General features: G+C 40.7%; 1 protein-coding gene and 1 long non-coding RNA gene across 2 annotated transcripts in view; one reads left to right on the top strand and one right to left on the bottom strand.

The window, feature by feature from the left end:
- Positions 1-13,073, bottom strand: part of Mkln1 (muskelin 1) — a 109,562-nt gene extending 96,489 nt beyond the window's left edge. Inside the window, exon 1 of the mRNA XM_085683695.2 lies at positions 12,925-13,073. Within this exon, the coding sequence (XP_085539821.1) occupies positions 12,925-13,022 (98 nt within the window). The 5' untranslated portion in view covers positions 13,023-13,073. The remainder of the gene's footprint in view (positions 1-12,924) is intronic.
- The window catches only part of LOC146889448 (uncharacterized), a 34,889-nt gene continuing 32,539 nt past the window's right edge, over positions 13,069-15,418 (top strand). The window contains exons 1-2 of the long non-coding RNA XR_014999900.2: positions 13,069-13,260; positions 13,643-13,716. This is a non-coding gene — a long non-coding RNA (uncharacterized LOC146889448). The remainder of the gene's footprint in view (positions 13,261-13,642; positions 13,717-15,418) is intronic.

Here is a 15,418-nt window from a genome sequence, read left to right as displayed (position 1 = left end):
AGATCTGAGGCCCTCTTCTGTTTTATAATAGCACCAGCACCAGCACAAATGTGTCACACATTCACAAACACACAGACATAAATAAAAATAAGAATAGTTCAAGGCATATGTGCTAGGATAGTCCTAACAAGCCAGCTCATATGTTGAGACAGAGAAGTCCAAGGACAGTCCAGTGACCTAGAGCACCTCCCCATAAAAAATAGTTTTGTCTGCCCATTCTCAATAAGGCAACACTTGACACCACCTCTCCAGTGGGTAATTTATGGTCAGGCACATCCTGGTAGAAAGAAATAAAAAAGGTTAGCTTAGACTGGCACTGGTCCAAGTGCAGCCAACACCATCCTGTCCGTGTGATGACCTGTCAGGAAAATTTCTTATTTACCATCCCAATATATTCAAGATAAAGCATCCATAAGCTTAAAATCATGAGATATACAACACATTTACATGCAGATCTCCCAAATTTATATAGCAGCCCATTTATCAATCACGGGTACCCACTTCCCTCCACTAGATTCATAAAAAGGACTCAAAAAAAAATCCCCAAAAAAACTCCAGGCATGTTTGAAAGAAAATGACCCCTGAACCCCCAAAGGGAATGGCACTATTAGGAGATGTGGCTTTTGTAGGAGTGGTAAAGCATAAAATGATAGAAATTTATTAATTTAAGATGTAAGAGTCAGTTAGTAAGAAGCCTGAGCTAATAATAGACCAAAGAGCATGTACTAAATAACAGATGTGTGAAGAAAACCCAGTCCAGGGGGACCAGCAGGATGGAGGACCAGCTACATTTGGCACCCAACATTTGGAGCTAACCTGTGTGGCCCGCTACCAATTTCAAGTCTGGTGCTTGTATGCCCACCCTGGGTTAGGAGGAAAGTAGCTAAGAGTATGCCTGCAGCTCAGTACTCCCTGCCTAGGCAAGTGGGTGGATCAGGGCTGCTAGGCAGGCACAGACAGGAGAGTCCACCATCATACACAGAGACATTTCCAGGCTGCGCAGCACGCTGAGTGGGAGATTAGAGTTTGTGTGCTGCATGATGATTTTATTTTATATTTAACCATGAGGCTTGTGGTTTGTTACCTCACATCTTGCTTCTTGAGTAGCTATGAGGCATCTGCCAGACCCCGCCTTTCTCCCTACATTCAGTTTAGTTTTCCCACCCAGCTACATTCTGCCCTGCCATAAGTCAAAGGAGCTTCTTTATTAACCAATGGTAATAAGACATATTCATAGCATACAGAGGGAATCCCACAGCAACCCTCTGTTCAAAGAGATAAATAAAGAAATTGAATAAAGGGAGTGGTGACCTCAGGACAAGATCCCACCCAGCTAAATTTCTAACTTGTGGAAACAAACTAAAGAAAAGCTTAGAGCCAGTGTAGGGGGCACACCCTTAATCCCAGCACCTGGGAGGCAGAGGCTGTGAAAGACAGAAAGTTGGTAAAGATGTAATTGAATGAGGGAGTCATGTTCCAGTCCCAGTAAGCCACAGGATTTGGCATCTTTGGCCAGGTTATTCTGGCTTTAGAGTTAAGGATAGAAGAAAGGAGTTATAAAATAAAGCTGCTGAGGGGCATGTGTCAGAGGTGTCCCTGAAATGGATGCCTAATAGAGAGGTCATTGTGTGAAGCTGTGAAGTTGAAGCCTGGATTGCCTTTAGAGAACCCAAGATGTTAGAGATACCAAAGGTGAGCTGCTAACAGGAAGTGGAACCAGTCCAAGAAAAAGAAGTATGTTATAGGCAAACAGATTTGGAGATCTGAAGAGTGTTCTGACATCAGACATGGAGATGCAAAGCTTAGAGTTTACCCAGCTGGTTTTTGGTCTTTCTTTGGTCTAATATTTTCTCACTATGCTCCCTTCCCTATGTTTTGAAATGGGATCCTGTGACACTGTATGTTGGAAATATGGGATCTGCTTTTTGATTTTGATTTTACAGAAGGCTGCAGTTAAAAGATTGCTTAAGTCTCAGAAGAGACTTTGGACTTTACTAAGAGGGGCTTCTGAAGTTGGACTGAATGCATTATTTTGCATTATGATATGGCTATAAGTCTTTGGGGTCCAGGGAGTGGAATGTGGTAGTTCGAAAGAAAATGGCCCCCCAAGGGAGTGGGACTATTAGGAGATGTGGCTTTGTTGGAGTAGTGTGGCCTTGTCAGAGGAAATGTGTCACTGTGGGGTGGACTTTGAGGATTCCTATGCTCAGGATACCACCCAGTGTCTCAATTGACTTACTGCTGCCTCCAAGATGTAGGACTCTTAGCTCCAGCATCACTTCTGCCTACACACACCGATGTTCCTAGGCATGATAATGGACTAAACCTCTGAAACTGTAAGCAAGCCATCCCAATTAAATGTCTTCATCATAAGAGTTGCTGTGGTCATGGTGTCTCTTCACAGCAATAAAAACTCTAAGACATGGAGCATGAGACACATGCTTGCTTGAGCCTGCTTCCATTCTATAGTGTGCACTCTATACTTTTACTCGCACTTTTAATAAATTTATATTTTCATCTCTCCCGTGTGGCCTGTTCAATTCTCTTTCCAAGATGCAAAGTCCTCAAAAACACCTAGTAACAATTTTATTTTCTACAGACTGCCTGCCATCTTTATAGTTCAGTGCTTATTTTTGCAACTTTATTTTACTTATTTCACTCCCTGTATTATATAAGAATGTATGGAAAATAAAACTATAAAAGCCTACCAATATTAATCCAACTGAAACTCTAAACTTAGCCTTTACTACTTTCAACTACGTCATTCTACTGAAAAACAATGGCACACCATAATCAGATAGTCTTACCTCTTTAAGTATTACCCAGAAGTCAGTAAAGTACCCTATACTTTGTGGTAAAGATAGCCAAAAATATGAAAAGCTCTAATTGTAACTCATAGTATAGCAATAAAAATATTTTTCAAAATCTGTTGTTAATCTATCATCCAGAAATCACAGTCTGCTGAAAACCAAGATTTCAACAAATGCCAAAGACATAGATGTATGAATTTTCAACTATCCAAAATTCTAAGCTGAGAGGAATTAGAAGTTATTTTCAGCATTTTAAAAATCTATGCTTCAGTTTATATGAGGAGAGTAAATAAACATGTTTCATACCTTTCAAAAATAGTTTATTCATATTTATATGCAAATAATATAATTTTTGTTTGTTTGAGACAGGGTTTCTCTATGTAGCCTTGGATGACTACTATATAGACCTGAAAGTAACTATACAGAGAGCAAGCTGGCCTCCGACTCACAGAGATCTATCTCTGCCTCACAAGTGCTGGGATTAAAGGTGTGTGTCACCATGTCCATCCTTAAATAATATAATTCTAAAAGTCAATTTCTAAGCACAAATCAAGTGTGCTATACATAGATGTGTACATGTAAAGTACGCACAGTAATAGCACAAATCAAGTGTGTTATACATAGATGTACATGTAAAGTATGCACAGTAATAGACGGGAGCAAACATACTCAAGGAAAGAAGTACAGAGTAAATATGTAGACAGACATTCTCAACAAAAATAAAGGAAGATAAAAGACTATCCTACCACAAAAATCAGTACAACTGAGTTTAACAGCAAATTAATCTAAGCCCGTATGGTCATTTTCAATATAGGGTTTTCATTTATTGAGTTATTTTAATCGATTTAAATAAATTATTTTAAAATAACCATTTAATAGTTTTTTTAAACACTTCTTCAATAAGAAAGGGAGAAGAAAAAGAACTGACAAAAAAAATCTGACCGTTCCCCAAATAGTTAACCCCAAAAATTCTACTCCTAGACACACGTGGAAAAAAATGAAAACATTAAGTTCATGTAAAAAATCTTCACATTAAACAATGTTTATTGAAACCTTGTTCATAATGTCTGAGAAGTATATATAATCGAAATGCCCATCAAGTAATAAATGCACATTCATATTACTTTCACATCTTTACACATTCATGTTAGCAGACAGGAAATGGATATGGCACAGACATATGATATAGTATGTATGAACTTTAAAAGCAGCACCGTAAGTAGAAGAAGCTAGTCACACAAAAAAGCACTTCATCATCCCATCTATATGAAAGACCTGGAATAAAAAAATTGGCAGGGACAAAGAGTACTTAGTAACTGCTTATGGACAGAAGGGCAGTGGAAGGGGACCATTCTTCATAGCAACTACAAAAACATGGTAAAATAACTACAATAATAGTTGCATTTATCTCTGAATATATTAAAACCCACTGATTTGGTTATTTTAAGTAGCTAAAATATATTGTACATAAATTGTATGCTAATAAGAATATTATATAAAAACCCTAAAAATTCTTATAATCAAGAAACTAGAAGAAACCATATCCTAAAATCAATCAAAACATTGGTAGTATCCTTGAAACTATTATTAGGTAAATCAAATTTTGCATTAAACTGGACTGAAATTTTAAGGTCTTATTAGAAATATTGTCTTTAAAAATTTTAAGTAACTTCACAATAAAAGTCTCAAAGACACAGATAAGAAACACTCCATTCCAAGTCCTTTCAATTAAATCCTTGACCATTTCATTTAAGATACTCTCAGACTTTGCTAAAAACCGTTTAAGACATTTAAAATAAATTATTTTCTATTTTGAACATGTCAACATGATATTCCAGTGCCAAACCAAAATTACCCTTCGAAAGAAAAATGTAATTAAAAATGTCTTGTTAATTCACTCATCTATTCAAATACTAATAAACATTATGCTTAGATACAATGGTGGGGGAGCATACCTTACTCCCTATGAAGCTCATGGTCCAGTTGAAGGAAATAACTATTGAGCAAGTAACCAGACAAATAAGTACATGGCTGAAAAATATAATACATGATCTATCAAATAGGCACATATTGTTAATCAAGTACTCAACCATAAAGAATTATGGAGAAGAGGGGGGTAGACAATGTCCTAATAAAAAAGAGCGTTTTAAGTGACATTTGAAGAATAGGAGTTAAGTCTTATGATTCTCCCAATGAAAACTACCTAGATGAAAGTGGGAAATGGGGCAAAGTGGACAATGAAAAGTAAGGGTATCACACCTAGAGGTGTTAAATATATGCTGCTTTCTTTACATAAGTCCATTTCTTTTACAACAAACACAAGGTGATAATACTAAGTATCTGTTTTGTTACTTTTCTACTACTGTGAAGAGACACCAAAACCAAGGCAACTTGTAGTACTAGGGGGCGAGAGCTGAGAGAACAGAAAAGCAAAGCAGCCATCCATAGAGAGCTCTCACCTTTACCAATACTCAGGCTGAAAGGATGATCCTGTCCTCAGGCTGCCTCTGTCTCCACCAAACCTCAGACCGTGCTGAGCTCTTCTCTCCTCCTGCCACATCACTTTTCTCTCCACCTCCCTAGTGCTGGGATCACCTCTGTGTGAGCTCTGTTTCTCTTTTAGACAGATTTGGTCTTGTGTAGCCCAGGGTGGCCTTTAACTAACAGAGATTCCCTTGTCTCTGGACTCCTGGATTAAAGGTGTGTACCACCACCTACAGAGGCTCAGCTCTGCACTCTTATCTTCAGGCAAGCTTCATTTGTTAAAATATAAACAAAATACCACTGCAACACTTATAAAAGAAAGTATTTAACTGGGGGACTGCTTACAGTTTCAGAGGATGAATCCATGACCATCAATAACAAGGAGCATGGCAGTACGTAGGTAAGCATGGTACTGGAGCAGTGACTAAGAGTTTACATCTTACCTACAAGTTGGAGGCAGAGAGAGGAGAGAAGAAGGGAGGAGAAGGGAGGAGAGGAGAGGGGAGGAGAGGGGAGGGGAGGGAAAGGAAGAGAGAGAAAGAGAGAGAGAGAGAGAGAGAGAGAGAGAGAGAGAGAGAGAGAGAGAGAGAGAGAGAGAAACTGGACCTGCCCTGCAGTGGAAGCCTAGCCCAGTGACACACCTCCTCCAATAAAGCCATACCTCCTAATCATTCCTAAACAGTTCACCAACTGGGAACCTTCAACTATGTGAGCCTTCAAGGGCCATTCTCACCACCACAGTCACAATCTTAATAAGATATACTAGTCACAGTAAAGGGATGTAAGGGTATTCTTAAAGTATTAAATACTAACAGTCATAAGCCAAAAGACTGACACTAAACCCAATTGTCTCCCCTCTAAACATGCCTTAACATAGTAGCCACAAATGTTTAAATTAAGTACAAGTAGTATGAAATCATGTTGCAGGAAAGGAAAAATAACATATATTTATAAAAAAGATTACATTTTCAATTCTAGACCTTACAAAAAACAAGTCTCAAAAAAGATTTATAGATCAATAAAACCAAAAGTAAAACACAACTAAGTAATTGTTAATAAGCAGATGCTAGACAATGCTAAGATGAGCACATAGGCCTACAATCACAGAAAGAGACTTGCAACATAATCTTTTTAATATGCAGAAGAAGGAAAGAGAAATCTGAGCTAGCTCTAACTTAATAGTAAGATAAAATACTCAAATCTTGGGACAGTAAGATGGCTCAGTGGGTAAAGGTACTTGCCACCAAGACCGATGACCTGATTTTAATTCGTGAAATCTACACAGTGGATGAAAAGAACCAACTCCTGAAATTTGTCCTCTGATGTCCACAGATATGCATGGTATATATACACAAATAAACACACTCACACTCTCTCATTCATTTAAATTCTCTTTCCAAATAAATGATGAACAATCTTAATTTTGAAAAATCTGTGTGTTGGTAAAAAGAAATAGACCTCAAATATGAAAACACAAAACATGCACAGTAAGAGGAGGGCTGGACAAGTAGCTATCTAACACACATGGAGTCTTGGGTTCCTATCACCAGCATCACCAAGGAAAACCTAAGTAAATCTTACAATCAAAATAACAACAACCCAAATAATGCGGATGAAACCACACTAAGCAGATTTCAAAAGCAGGAAGCACAAAGTATTATTAGAGATTAAAAAAAAAGGGGGCATGTTATACCCATTCAAAGGCCCAATTTGCTAGAGAGATAAACCTATAAGTTTGTATGCATCTAGTCACATGACTTCAAAACATACGGTACTTGAAGAAATAAAAGAAAAAATGCAGATTCATAATCATAGAATCACCCTGAGGTATACCTCTCTGTAATGAAAGGGAGAAAAAAATTGAAAATCAGTAAAGCTGGGATGTAGCTCAATGAAAGAGTATGTTCCTAGCACACATAGGGCCTGGGTTCAATCACCTATACTCTAAGGGGAAAAAGAAAAAAAAGAAAAAGAAGCAAGGCGGCAAAACGGCTAACATTTAAAATCATCTACAGCTCCTGCCTAGTGACCCAAGATTGAGGTCAGAAACCCAGGTAAAGGTCAAGGAGGAAATAGACTTCACAGTTGTCCTCTGACCTCCTTGCAGGCCATGGCACACACATCATACAAACACACAAAATAATAAAACTTAATTTTAAAAAAACACAATAGATTACAGAACATTTGAAGAGTAAAATCCAACGAACGTCTGACCTGCATTTAATCCCAAGAGCCACATAAGATGGAAAGAACTAACTCCCAAATTGTCCTAATTGTCACAAGCACATTGTGACACACATGTGCAAATGCACACACACAAACCATAAATAAAAATGTGACTTAAATAAAATCAGAAGGGCTGGAGAGATGGCTCAGAGGTTAAGAGCATTGCCTGCTCTTCCAAAGGTCCTGAGTTCAATTCCCGGCAACCACATGGTGGCTCACAACCATCTGTAATGGGATCTGGTGCCCTCTTTGGCCTGCAGTCATACACATAGACAGAATATTGTATACATAACAAATAAATAAATATTAAAAATAAATAAATAAAATAAATAAAATCAGGAAATCTCTCATTTCTAAATTCCTGGATGACCAAAATGTAGTAGAATTGAATGGTTATAAAGCATTGAAATACATATTATCTGCATATGAAACATCAAGAACTTCCTGTATCATGCCCAAAAAGTTAATGCAAATATAAGAGCCATTTGTTCCTCTACATTTTTTTTTTCAGAGACAGGATCTTATTATGTATACTAGCTGGCTTCAGACTTACAGATATCTACCTGCCCCTGCTTCCCAAGTGCACAAGTTAAAGGCTAAGGCAAGAATGTTGGCTCATTGAAGGTCAGCCTGGATTACATAGTAAATTCTATGCCAGCCTGGGTTATAGAGTGAGACCTTGTTTCAGAAAACAAATGAAGCTGGGCAGGTTGATGCTCACCTTTAGTACTAACACTAGGGAGGAAGAGGCAGGAGGAACTCTATGGGTTGGAGGCCAGCCTGGTCTACATAGTGAGTTCCACAACAGCCAGAGCTACATAGTGGGACCCTGCCTCAAAACAAAATAAAACAAAACCAAACAAAATTAAAAACAGAAACAATGTGATTCTAAATTACCAAGAATGTTAACGACCTGGCCCAGGCACCCAGAATTCAACAATCTACAGAGATCAGCAAGTAGTCTTGCTTAAAGTGCCTTTAATCCAGCCATTCAACACCTAGGAACTCAGAACTAAGGAGTTTCCTTTTTTTCTGCCTCATCAGTGTCAGGTGTGGCGATGCATCTTGTGAGCCCAGCAACTGGGAGTAAAAGGTAGGAGGTTCAAAGACAAACAGTTACACAGCAAGTTCAAGGCTGACTGGGCTACGAAACAAACTCAGCTAGAAAGCAAGTTGGAAGACTGAAGGCTCTATCTAAAAAAAAAAAAAATTATCAGACAAAGAATCTCACTATTTATAGTGACCAAAGAATAGCAAAAGCAAAAATAAAAGTAAAAAAAAGATTAAATGCCCCAATAATAGGAAACCAATTAAATAAAAATCATTGTCTAGAATATAAATGTATCCATGCAAGTGAAAAAAAAGAATATTCAATCTCATAAGAAAATGTCTATTATATAAAATGAGCATCCCTTACTCAAAATGCCTGGAACAGAATCTCTCTGATTTTGGAGTTCTTTAAATTTTGGACTTTGATGACTAAGAATCTCTAATACAGAAATTAAAAATTCAAACTGTCCCCAAATCCATATGCTCTAATAGCCAAAACATAGATGCTCAAAAGTTTCAGATTTCAGAGCTAATGGGTTTTCAATTAGAAATACTTACTTAAGTATACTTAAGTATACTAAAGAGCAAAAAAAAGGACATTAAATACCAAGCTGAAAAGATAAGAGGCATGACAGATCTGGAATCATGTATCTGAAGAATGGGCAGGAATCTCTGCTTGGGGGATTAGGGTAATTTACATTTGTTTCTGTGGATATTTAAAAACTATCCTAACTACAAACTTTGTCCATTTCTGCAGAGAACAAAACACCTACTTATTTTTAAATGTGAAAAATTTTAATTAATTGAGCTGAAATAAAATTGCCTATTGTAACCAAATGTTACTATTAAAATTATTTAATTCAGTCAAATAAAATAAATTTGAGAATTATTCCCCATCAATGGAATTATCAAAGAGGTAAAGTCAGCTTTAAAGACTCAGTTTTCATAGCAAAACCATAAATACCAATATAAAATACCCCTCGTTGTTCTAACTTTTGAGTAAATTTTGTCTGCAGGCACAGAACAATCACATTACGTACTGAAGCAGCTAAAGGAACTTGTTAGGGAAGTCAGAGAGCCCAGGACAAGAGTCCTCCTCCTCAGAGCTGAGCAGGGTAACCTCTGTATCTCAGGTTCCCTAGCTGTAAAACATGTATTACATTCATCTTGGTGTTTGGGCGGAGATTAAGTCTAGGAACTCATCTAACTGCTTGGTAGAGAACCGAAGAAATAACTGCTTGTTATTGGTAGAGCCAGTGAATAGTGGGCTTAAAAAAGAGCTTGCCAAGCTTCTGGAAAGCTGTATGGTGTGGGCAAGTATCTTACATACTGTCTCAGCTTCGTCATCTGCAAAACACAGGAAACTTGTTGCAGGTTTGTGCTTAAGATTAAACAAAACTAGATGAAAAAAGCATCTCAGGGACAGTGAGTAACTATAGCCAACATTATCACAACCTACAACAATAAACATCTAATAAGGATCATTATAAAATGTCTTTACATGTAGAATGTTCAATTCTACCAATGATCACTTATGTGTACTTCCCTTAGTTCTCAAATTAGGTATAAATTTTAGAAACAGGTAAAATACAAGCAAATTAAACACACCGGAAAATAAAAAGCCAATATTAGTTTCAAAGTTTAAAAAGAAAGTGCTATCTTTAACTAGACTTGTTTTAACATTTTAAGGTTCAAATCAACCTTAAGAGTTAAAGGAAAAATGGTTTTCTAGGAAGAAACCTGAGATTAGAATTCTTGCGTGACTTCATGGTGTGGGGGGTGGGGTAGTCCTATGCACATGTGGTATACACGAACAGATGAGGGTATGTGCCAGAGAGGCCAGGAGGACATATGGTACCCTACTCTATCACATTCCCCCTTGTTCCTTAAAGCCAGAGTCTCTCACTGAACCTAGAAGGAGGTTGGTACTTGGCCTCAGGGTCCTTCCAGTCTCTACCCCACCAAGAGCAATAGGGTGACAGACTCGCCACACTAATCTGTCCATGCTATGATTTAAATTCGGGTCCTCAAGCTTGTACAGAAAACACTCTCACTGAGTCATCTCTCTAGCCCTTTACATGTCTTTAAACAACTAACTGAAATACAAATGCCTTTACTTGAAGAATTCTTCCCAGTCTATGATTCCTCATACAAACACAGTAAAAAAGCACAGTGGTTAGGGTCATGGACCGTGGGACCAGATTCTAGCCTCACGTAGGTGAATGGCCTCTCCGTGTCTGTCTCCACATCTGAAAATGGAGATCTGGGGGACAGAAAGGGACAACATAGGTCTCACATAGATAGCCCAGGTTAACTTTAACGTTACTATGTAACTGAGGATGATGGCAAACTTCTGATTCTCCTGCTTCTGCTTCCTAAAAGCTTGTATTACAAGCATCTCCTACACTTTTTGAGGAGGTTCAGCTTTTTGAGAGTCTTTAAAAAACTGTTAAGGATTAAATGAGTTTAAACACTTGAAGTATTCATAGTACAGACTGGCATATGAAAGACATAAGACCTCACCACCCCCCAAATGCCTAGATTTCTGTCAATAAATATTTGCTATTTGTGAACAATTTCAACAAATGGTTGGCTACACTTAAAAAAAAATTCACACCTGCTTAAGACATTACATAATACCTTTTATTGTCTCATCCCATTGGAGGTCATTTAGACCCCATCTCAAAAAAAGTCAATCCCTTTCTTAAACTTCCTATCATTCAAAGTTATAACAGCCATGCTTACTAACATAAATTCAGAACCAAGAATTTTGCAATTAAAGTAGGCACACACCAACTAGCCTGACAAAATTCTCAATCTCAAGCCACCTAACAGTCAACCACTCTCCTTCAAAGAAAAGTTTTCAGATTACTAAACTCTACAGTGCTTTAAAATAAAAAAAACTATACTACATTTTTAAAATGTCACTGAGATTAAACAAGATACACTAAATGAGAGTACAAGTTATATATGTATTGCATACTATTTTTCTAACGGCCTTAAGAAACCTATAGCGATGGATTTCTCCCAGTTACATTTTAACTGCAACAGCTGGTTCCGACTACTCCAAATCAACGTCTGATTAAAGTCACTATCCCACCAGATCAACTCTAAAGAAATGCTTTCTTCCTTAAGGTGCCCATACAAAAAACAGATAACTCAAATGGGATTTGGGATTTCCAAGTCTCGTGCCTACACCAGAACTTTAAAGGAAGGGCAGACAACCTAATCTGTATAGTCTCTCCCTCAAGATCAGAAAAAGAAAAACGCCATTCGAGGTAGTGGAACGCCACCAACTCTCTAACCTAGACACAGAAAAAAATGTGAAGTAGCTTCGGAGTCAAAGAAGACTTAGCCAAAACAAAAGCAAACAAAAACAGAGGTTCTGGTACCTACAGCCACATGGCAACTTCAACTGAAGGTTAGTGTTGATCCAGCTCACCCTCAAATTAAAAGCTGGGTTCCAACATCAATCGGGGATGTGGCCATGTAGCAGCCACCACCAGGCCACAACCGGCCAGATGAGACCACAGGTCAGCAGCCTGCGCTGGGCCAGGGCTACAATGTCTCATTGGCAACCCTTGACCTGGTGAGGAGGAGGGCAGGTTGGCAGTCTAGGAAGATTCTTCTACAGGCAGCTTCGCTTTGAGAGTTCTGCCTGAGACGCTACATCTGGGCAAATGTGAGGGCTTGTAAAAAATATAAGGGGGGGGGGAATTGTTCAGTGCACTCCCGAGATGCAGTCATTTTATTTGTATAGCAACAGAAAAATACATCAGTTCCCTGTTTTGCTCGTGAAGCCCTTTCTGCTGAGCTGCTAGTTCCCTAAGGCGAGCAGCACGCCCCCAGACCTGCCCTCCTTCGCTAGCTTCCCCAGAACTTCCAGCCCCCACAGCAAAGACACCCCTCTGCCAGCCCTCCCAAGTTCCTGCCAGGATGCAGATGGACTCCGTAACTTCTCCCACCGCTCGGGCAGAGCTAAGCACTTTTAATGCGGGCTCCGGAACTCCGCGGCTGCACGGCCGATGCGCCCTGGAAGGGCCCGGCCCCCGACGCCCGGCCACCTCTGACGGTGGGGGCGGCTCGCACGCCCGCCCGCTGGACCCCGAGCCCCGTTCCACCTCAACTCCCTCGCCACCGCCCCCAGCTCGCTCCCCGGGCCCTCACCCCGGCCTCGGCCCGCCAGGCCGGAGCTCTCGGCCGCCGCGCCGAGACGCTCCGCTCCGGAGGCCGCGCGTCCCCCTCACAGGCCCCGCCTGGGCCTCTCGGCTCCGCTGCCCTCCACCGCACGCTCGGCCCGACCGCGCTCCCGCCAAGCAGCGCCGACAGCTCGAGCGCGGAGCCCTGCACTTACTCGGGAAGGTAGGTGGAGGAGAAGGAGCTCCACTTGTGCAGCGCGTAGGGCAGAAGCCGGCACTCGGGCGCCGCAGCAACAGCCCCGCCAGCCGCCATCTTGTCAGCACCGTAGCGGCCGCCACCGACCGCCGGCCCCGCCAGGAGGAGGGCGGGGACGTGGCCTGCTCTTAAAGGGGCCGCACCGCGAACCCAAACGCGCTGGGCGGGGACTGGCTGGTCCGCGGCCGCTTCCTCCGGTTTCCCACGCTGTCCTTTCCTAGCTGACTCTCCCAAGAAAGCTTTCCCGCGAGGCTGGAAGAAGAGTGGCAATGAGGACTTTTCTTACAAGCCGCAGGTAAAGACAAAGACAAAAACATTTTTGGGGGAAAAAAAATTCTTAGTTATAGAACAGGCAGGGAAAATGAGATCCGCTTTGGAAAGAGAATACCTTTCCGACTTTGGAAACCACTGCCCTAGCCTGATTATAAATCCTTTAAGGAAACAGTGGTGAAGAGAATTGAAGTGCAATAATAATGTATGGTCTTTGTCTCTGGACTTGTCCTGAGGTTAAAAAAAAAAAAAAGTCCTTGTCACCGTGTTCCAGGGTCAGGTGGAGAGAAGAAAAGGAAAAGCTAGTGTGTTTTGCTTACAGTCTACATTGTAAACATTTCTTGTGAGCCCTCTCCTACTAATAACATTATTGTGACGTCGTTTTTGTTTTTGTTTTTGTTTTTCAGAAACGACATTAAACCACATACTGGGAGAATGTTCTTAGAGTTGGGAAGCTGTGCATCATCAATTGTCTCAGTTGGTAGGTCTGCTTGCTTTTGATTTTAACATAAATTTAGCCCAAACATTTGGAAAGAGGGAAATGCTTGAGAAAAGACCGTGTCCTCTTCAGAAGCAATAGTGAGTACACCATTGCCCCAGCTTCCCCCCAATACACACACTGTTCAGAAAGCCAGAAAGGCATCATCCCAGCTTCTTATCACAAAAGGAACACCTGGTCTAAATATGTGGCAAAGATAGATAATGCTCCCATCTGGAGCACGAATTCTAATCAGTATTAATAATAAAAACCCAGAGTCAGATACCAGGGTTAATGCTGGAGATCAGAGAAGCAGAGCAGTCAGCTACTAGAGAGTTCTTACCTCTACCAATGCTCAGACCGAATTGGTGATCCTGTCTCTACTAACCCTCAGACTGCATCCATCTCTATGAATCCTCAGATTGCTCTGAGCTCCTGTCTCCTCCCACCTTATATTCCTCTCTCTGCCCAGCCATATCACTCCTGTCTCCACTTCTCTAGTGCTGGGATTAAAGGCATGTGACCCCCCCCAAGTACTGGGATTAAAGGTATGAACCACCACCACCCCACTCTTTCTCTTTTAGGCTGGATCAATTTTATGCAGCCCAGGATAGACCTTGAACTCACAGAGATCCATCTGCCTCTGTCTCCCAGGTGCTGGGATTAAAGATGTGTCTGCCCTCTATGGCTAACTAGTGACTTAGGTCTGCACTCTGATCTTCAGATAAGCTTTATTTGTAAGATTACAAACAAAATATCACTACACCCATGTAGTAGCTGTTTGTCAGGGTATAAATATTTATATTTCCTTGCTTAGCCATTGACATTACCAAAAAAGTAAGAGGTTGGACTTCTGAAAGTTTGGATGGTGTCATATGTCAAGCTGAGAGTGAAAAAGCTTAAGCAAAGACTTTCTCAATAAATGATCAAGTGAACCAATACTCTCTTTATGATCGTTAACCTGCCCATCAGCCCTCTCCAGTTCTTTGTTGGATTCATTTCCACTGAAGAAATTTTTGTAGGGCAAAAGGGCCAGTTAAAGAAACCCACCCTGGCCCTGAAACCAGAGTCAGTGAAAGAAACCCACCCTGGCTCTGAGACCCAAGCCAGTGAAAGAAATACTTTAGCCCCGAACCCAGAACCAAAGAAATGCATCCTGACTCTGAAACCAGAGCCGAAGAAACACACTTGGACCCTAGAATCAGAGCCAGTGAAAGAAATATACCCTGACCCTGAAATTAGAGCCAGAAGGTTAAAAAAGGCCCGTGTAAGAAATATACTTTGACCCTGAAACCAGAGCCAAATCTGCCTCTGAACAACTAAGATGAAATCAGCCAATCCCTGTGCGGGGAAATGAACCAATCACTGAGCAGAAAACCAACAAATCCCTGAGCAGAGATCTAATCAATCTGAGCTCAAGGGACTGAAGTCTGACCAATTCCCATTCTGAGATCTTCTCCCTGGAAAACCCCTGTCCCTAAGAAGCACTATATAAGCCCTGCACCTGTTCAGTTTGCTGCTGCCCTTTTTCCACCCTGGCAGATGCAGCCATTCTCCTGGATTCTTTCCTCCCAATTAAGCTCTTGAATGAGGTTTGGGTGAAGACCTTTCGCACCTTCCCCTAGCCTAGCAGAGTTGTTACAGTCGGGGGGGGGGGGGGCACCTGAGCCGAACTGTAACAGCGTCACTGGGGAAGCCCTCTCCT

The sequence above is a fragment of the Myodes glareolus genome, chromosome 25 (genome assembly GCF_982192425.1).
Source record: "Myodes glareolus chromosome 25, mMyoGla1.1, whole genome shotgun sequence".
Taxonomy (NCBI): domain Eukaryota; kingdom Metazoa; phylum Chordata; class Mammalia; order Rodentia; family Cricetidae; genus Myodes; species Myodes glareolus.
Note: the sequence above shows the minus strand (reverse complement) of the source record. Positions and strands in the feature narration are given on the sequence as shown.